Source organism: Cornus florida, unplaced genomic scaffold, assembly GCF_030987335.1.
Source record: "Cornus florida cultivar Cherokee Brave unplaced genomic scaffold, ASM3098733v1 CherokeeBrave_3.0.0_Hap2_Chr06, whole genome shotgun sequence".
NCBI classification, from domain to species: Eukaryota; Viridiplantae; Streptophyta; class Magnoliopsida; order Cornales; family Cornaceae; genus Cornus; species Cornus florida.
The window spans coordinates 98,072,467-98,079,756 of NW_026775576.1; the positions used below are offsets into that span (position 1 = coordinate 98,072,467).

A 7,290-nucleotide genomic window follows, 5' to 3' on the forward strand; every position below is an offset into this window, starting at 1 on the left:
GATGTTATAGCTGCATATATATATATATATATATAAGATCTAAGTTCTAACAAGTTCACATGTAAGCAAAGAAAAATATAGCCTATGTAAACCAATATCTTACACTCACCATGGAATGGAATTTCTCCTCTTCGATTAAGTACATATATCTCTATACATATATATATAAGCTAAAAGTAAAGTGGGAGAAAAAAATGTAATTTAGAAATAACAATATTATAATTCTTTTATGCAATAACATTAATCTTAATCTAGGGGAAAAAATAATTGCAACTCACACGCTTTCATTTCTTCTTAGAAAAAAAAAAAAAAAACACCGGATGTAACTCACTCTATCAGTTGGTAAAATAAAAATAAAAAGACACCTTGAACATAGATGTTAATTATGAGATATATATATACTTGTGTGTGTGTGTGTGTGTGTGTGTGTGTGTGTGAACAATTTCACAAGGGGGCTAAGAAAAAAAATTGGGCTAGGGGTTTGACTCACCTTGAAATGGAATTTCTCCTTGTTGAATGAGGTTTTGAATATGGAAGTAAAGCCAGGTGCAGGAAGCATTGTAGGTTCGAAAAGTGATGACCGAGATATGGAGCTGTTCTGCAACATCAATGGTGAAAGACATGATTCCATATGCTATTATACACGTCGGAGGTGACCATTCTTGTTGTTGATGTAGACCCGTTAATATGTCTTTGAACTTGGCCTTGGACTCTGTTGATGACCGCGCCACGATAGCTGACTAAGTGGCACCACCTCGGCAATATAGGCACAACTGGCCAGTGTTGACCTGGCGTGCCTGTGGTGGATTAGGTATTCTTGAGGTACCTATCCAATAACGGAACTCACTGGTTAAGGACGCACCCCGCTCCAGTCGGATGGGCTCCTCCCCCCTGGCTCGCTCGAGGGTGCTCTCTGAAAGAGCAACCTCAACTAACTTGTGTACACGCGGAACTTCTTGGCAAAGAAGACCTCGGGATAGAACCAGGATGGGAACCCGTGAGGTTATGAAGGCAGGACCTCGAAAGGGGCTTATCCCCACAGAAGCACAGGAATCTGAGGACATGTGGATAAGTGGCTGAGATCTAAGGGGTCACCTCAGTCCGAGGCCAGCACAAGGGGGAAATGATACCCGGTATCTAAGCTCGAGCGATAAAGGATAAGCAATGCATTAATTGCGAAAGACATTTGATAAGATCCGCATTAATTAGGGAGCGCCGCTACCTCCTTTGACCGGGGGGCAAAGCGCCGCTACCCATCCATCAGTGTCTTATCCGTCAGAGGAAGAGACCATTAAACCTGTGGACAAGAGCGGGCTCAGCTAAATGACCAAAAGATATTGACCGAGGAGGAAAACACTATAAATAGGGGTGTTAATCAGTCTTAAACACACACAACTACCACATTAACACTTATCCTCTGACAAGCTCGAGGTTGCACGGTACCGAGGTCGGCCTTCCCTTTCTTAATCTTCATACTTAGAGAATCCCTTGTGTTGCTTGGATCTCCACTTGGATACTGATCTCAGATCTCTTGGCTTACGTGGAACGATCTCCTCATCATACTCATGAACTATCATCAACATTTTGGCGACTTCACTAGGGAGGAGCGCTTCGCATATGTCAAGCATACGGGAGATCAGTCCACCTTCTCAAACTAGCCCTGCTTTAGATGAGGGGTATAACGGATCTGTGAGTATGCCTGGGTTGTATTTTCCTGGGACCAGGATTATCTATCCTGATGCCCTGGTCGAAGCTCACAATGCTTTATCTCATAGAATGGAGCAGTTAGAGGGCATGCAAAGAGAAGTGGTGATGTTGTTGCGGGAGATTGTTGATAGAGGGGTACCTCGACGAGATTTAGACCCAAGCGTAAAGAATTTATGGTCTGTAAACTTAAAATGCCAATATATGAATTTAAACAAGCTTTCTAACAATGGTGTATTAAGTTTAATGATACCATTATTCCTTTTAGTTTTAAGGAAAATACTGTTAATCAGTGTATATACTAGAAGGTTAGTGGGAGTAAGTTTATATTTCTGATTCTATATATTTATGATATTTTATTTGCTAGTAGTAATCTTAGTTTATTATATGAGACTAAAAGTTATCTCTAGGAACTTTGAAATGAAATATATGGATGAGGCATCATACGTGATAGGAATAGAAATATTTTATAATAGATCACATTGATTTTTTTTTTAGAATTGTCTCATAAAGCATATATTAAGAGAGTTCTAGAAGATTTGGTTGGAGGAACAATATTATGAAAAAGTGCAAAGTAATTTATGATTACTTTGTCTATTATGAAATTTTAATTTGTAGCATGCTTTGAGGCTACAATTTATGGTTACAGAATTTATTTCAGAACTTGGAATTATGGGTACTATTTTTAGATTGCTGAAAATTTATGTTGTAATTGTTGATCTTCTTGTATGAAAAATGATAGGTACTTTAAAGTTGAAATACTTTATCATTAAAGAAGATATTTAGAAACAACGAATGTCTTTTGAATATATAAGCACACAATTTATGATTGCAATCCATTAACGAATGAACTACCACCCAAGACCCATTTATGGAACATGTTGAAAGAATGAGTCTTGAATGTAGTTAATGATGATTATTTGTAATTGTGGATTGTTTAACAGTGTTTATATATACTTGACATTTTGTGCTAATTAAATGTGTTTATGATATTTCCTATTAATTAATGTACATGTAAGTATTGCTTTAATAAATGGTAATAGGAATAGTATTGGAAAAGACATTATTGTTAGATCAGTATTGAAACTTCTTTATAGACTATGTTAAATAGATTACTAGTGTTGTGGTACATGGAAGGGACTGTGTCATTTAAGGACATATAACCGCCATGACTCGCATTGGTAGTTTATTTACCATGGTATTTATGATGATCAATTTAATGAGTTAATTTGATTTATGGTGCACACTAATAACTATTTTACTAAACCACTACAGAAGTTATCATATGGGCCAAGTGGGAGAATGTAAGATTATTTATTAATTGTGTGGCCCACATGTTTTGGACATGTGATATTTCATTAATTAATAGTTAAGTAAATAGGTATCAGATTAATATTATATTATTTGGTTAACTTATAATTACCTTTTCGGTAATTATTTATTGGAGAAGCGTTTTCCTTTCTTATTCTTTATTTTGATGGAAAGTAGAATTGTATTACTAAAAGGAATACTGGTCCTCTCTCTGCCTTTATAAAAGTGCATATACTCCGTCAATTATGTACGATTAATGATACAACACGTAAAAGTTTTATGTGTGCAAAAGGCCAAAAGAGAAAAACCAGTTTCCACCTTTGCCTGTTGATCAGAGTTGCAGATTAGTTCGTGGTTAAAGGATCTATACGTTGAACTTAATCTCAACAAGATTTGATATCGTGAATCGATGTATTTATATCTAACTAGTATTTATTTATGCATTATAAATATGTGAAAATAATGAAGTTCCAAGATTATGGGATTCATGTTTATTTGTGATGAATGGCTTAACACGAATAATTATAGTTTACATTAAAATGATGCTTTTGTCTGCTTCTGCACTTAAGCAAAGCCCTATTCAAAATATAACTAAAAGTATCTCCAATGCTCTCTCATTTGAGCTTTCAAATTCAAAATATGAGAGTTGGGTAAAAAAAGCCCTCTCCAATGGGCTCTCATTTGCTCTTAAAATTTGAGATTCTCAAATTTTCTCTCATATGTAGCAGCTGCCAATTTTTTTTGGCAAGTCTCTCATTTGCCAATACGATGCTGTTTGGAATCACAATCTGAAACTCGCATCTCTCTCTCATCATCTATTGCAATATACTGAGAGAAAAGTTTCGGGAAATCAGCCGATCTGAACCAGAGGAAGACAATCGATGGTGAAAAGAGGGTTACTGATGGACCTCGATCTCCAATCCTACGTTGCCGTTCCTTCTCACGTCCTCAGTAACCCTCTCTTGCGAAGCTGGCTTGACTGGAACAGGTGCAATGGAAACTGATGGACCTTAATCTCCAATCCTACGTCGGCGTTTTTGCCATGTTATGTGTTTTTGGTGCGATGGGGAGATGAACAAAACAAATGCGAATAGACGAGTCGATGTCAGAGGTTGTGATACGAAGTTGCAGAGAGAGAGGGGGGCAAGCTTGAGAGTTGATAGATAGCGGCTGAAGCTTGCGAACGGCAAACCCGAACTGGAACAATAGGCAATGGAAACTGAAAGATATGGGTTTTGAACTTCTGATTCTTGTTGATTTTGTAGTTTGCAGTTGCACAGAGAGAGAGAGGGGCGGCAATTTCAGAGTTGAGAACGAGAATAGAGATGGAGGCGATTGGGGAGGCTGAAATGATTTGCCCTAAATAAATATATATTTTTAATAATAATATAATCAAATATATATAATATACATACATATATATATATTATATATGAATTTCTGAAAAAGAAAAAAAAATTATATAATAATATAATCAAATATATAAATTTATACACACATATATATATATTTATTTTTTGTTCCTTTTTTTACCAGATATTTAGATTTTTGCTTCTTTTTAATTAGGTTTAATTTTAGTTTCCTTTTAATATCTACAACTTGACTTGGAATGTGTCTAAAATTAATATTATTGATGCAAATATGAATGTTGGGAGTGGTAATTGAAAAAGAATGGTGGCTGTGTCAAAAAATAGCATTTTACATAAAATGCACTATTAGAATAGAATTGTTAAAATGTAACATTTTGATACTGTAGTACCTGTCAAAATATAAATTTGAGTGACGAAAATGATTTTTAATATTAGAGATGCTCTAAACTGAGAAAATTTTAAATATTAAAACCCATGTTTCGTGACACCTACCTCATTCTGAAATGAGTCAAATCTCACTATTCATTAAACAACTGAAAATTACAAATGCCTCCACTATCTTTAGTCCCATAACAAGTGTTGTTATAGAGATTGCTTGCTAACAAGGGCAATTAAATTCTGATGAAAGGAAACCCGCCTATTCAGACCCACGACACCACACACTTGTCTTTAGTCCCATTCCATTTTTAGTTTCAGTGCTAGCTTCATAGCTGAAGGATCCGACTGCCTACTCGATTACTTCTTAAAGACCCGACTACCGAAAATCGCGAACCCGACGTTGAACGACATCACCGCCAACATCACCATGTAGTAGAACCCGGTTCGGACCGCGTACAACCCTGTCCGGAACAGCACCGCAGCGAGCCTGTTCGAGTCGGGATTGACCAGATTGCAGTGAGAGAACCACTCGACGAGCACGGCAAGGAAGAAGACGAAGACCAGGGCCAACCCGTACATGGCGGGGCTCGATCCGGGCCAACCCGAAAAGAGGACTTGTGTGTTTTTTCCCCAGAAGAACGTCATGTGCATCATCATCATCTTGTGGGGCGCGTGCGTGCCTCCGCCGGTGCCATTGAAAGCCGCTGTGGGCTGTGGTGCGCCGCCATGTGTGGTGTTGTGATGTAACGAGACTCCGTTGATCTCCATTTCGCGGATGGATTGTTGGCAAATGATAGTTTACAGGTTTTAAAAGCTCGAGAGCACACAGAATAGGAGATTCTCATTGGCCTTTTGTTTCTATATGTCCAAGCTCGTATTTAGAAAGTGAAGGCGACGCTCTGCCACATCATATTTTTTTCAAAATTAACACTAAGCTAAATAACAAATTTTATGTGATAATTCAATCAATAATAAAAATAAAAATAAAAATAAAAACAAAACTATTTAATTGATATACACATTATGATTTAAGCGACATTAGTCACTTAAGAAAGAAAATTGTGAGTCAAATATCACATAAAAATTAATATAAATAATTTCAAATAATGTTGTACTTTTTATAATTAAAATTTCAACATGGATAAATTCACAACCGTTACTATTTTGGTACTTCAAATTATTAATAATCAAATATGATTAAATGTAGGCAACTAAAATTTTTAATAAAAACAAATAAATTTTGGTGTAGCAAAATAAAATATCATACTAGTAATGTAAGGATTCTTATAGTACACGCGCCTAAAGAGGGTGGAGATAGGAGGGTTTTCCTTTCATCAGAATTGAGTTGCCCTTGTTAGAAAGCAATCTCCAGAACAACACTCATTCCAATTGCATGAGCGCTTTAGTCAGGAGGTAACTTATTGCCACGTGGAGGTTAAGATTATAGATGTCACTCCAATAATAGTTGAGTTTGAATGAAAGGTCTTGAGTCATTAGTCGGCCCAATACCATTAATATGGCATCGACTTCAGCCCATTCAAAACACTAAATGAATTGCCCAATCCAAGAATTATGATCCTTAATTTCAAGAGGAATTTATAGACAACAAGGGTGAACAAAATAGGGTTCAAGTAAACTGTTATTAACATGCTTAGCTTCTTAATTAACTCATTATTAATGTGAGAGCTTTATGCTAACCTTGGCTTTTAATGAATTTTCAAAGATAGCAGCGAAAGCTAATTACTTGGTGTTATTTCCAAATTTCCCATTAATTATGTGCATATAGAAAAATATATTTTTTTCCAGTTGAGAAAGTTTATATCAGTACAAAAAAATATTTAATTGGGACGTTCCATATTTGCGACGTCCTAATTTTGGTCACTAATAATACCTCTTTTCCGATCCAATATGGGCTGTCAGAAATAATTGTACCAATTGTGACGCTATTCACGCGTAGTAAATACGTTAGCCGCAAAAAAAATTCGGACCCAAAATTCTCCCGGCAAGTGGAATTAAACGCTACCGTTTTGTTTAAAATAACTTTTCCCGGAGGCTCACTATTTGAAGCACATTTGGCTGAGAATGTAAATTAAAAAAAAAATAACTTCATTGTATTTTTATAACAATCCAAACACACCCTTAAGTTTTCTAAAAACCCAAATTTAATTATGTAATCTCATTCTCATCGCAACTTCGAAGCTCTTACTTTCTCGTGTATTAATCAACATGTATTAATCATTAAAATCACTATGACTTTTGGACTTCCACAAACTCTCACTAACCTGACTTTAAAGCTTCTATATGATCCATTTTCCTTCATGAATCATTCATTTGTCAAATACATGAGAATAGACTAATGATTTTTCAAGACTTGGTAGAAGCAAAACTAAGTAATATTCATTTTACTGTCTTTATATATTGGTGTTTTGATATCACCAATATAGCACGACACAATTTTGTCCAGTAGTATTTTAGTCTTCTTTCGAGAAAAGAAAACACACAAACACATGCGGCTAAATACGAGACA

The 7,290-nt window shown here is 35.8% G+C and overlaps 1 protein-coding gene across 1 annotated transcript; it reads right to left on the reverse strand.

Moving 5' to 3' along the window:
- Positions 1-5,120: 5,120 nt before the first annotated feature.
- On the reverse strand, positions 5,121-5,531 carry LOC132314686 (copper transporter 1-like). The gene has a single exon (XM_059813515.1). The coding sequence runs from the start codon at positions 5,529-5,531 to the stop codon at positions 5,121-5,123; it is 411 nt and encodes a 136-aa protein (XP_059669498.1).
- Between the last annotated feature and the right edge of the window lie 1,759 nt (positions 5,532-7,290).

Coding starts and splice junctions, on each gene's coding strand:
- LOC132314686 (XM_059813515.1), bottom strand. CDS start 5,531: ATGGAGATCAACGGAGTCTCGTTACATCACAACACCACACATGGCGGC.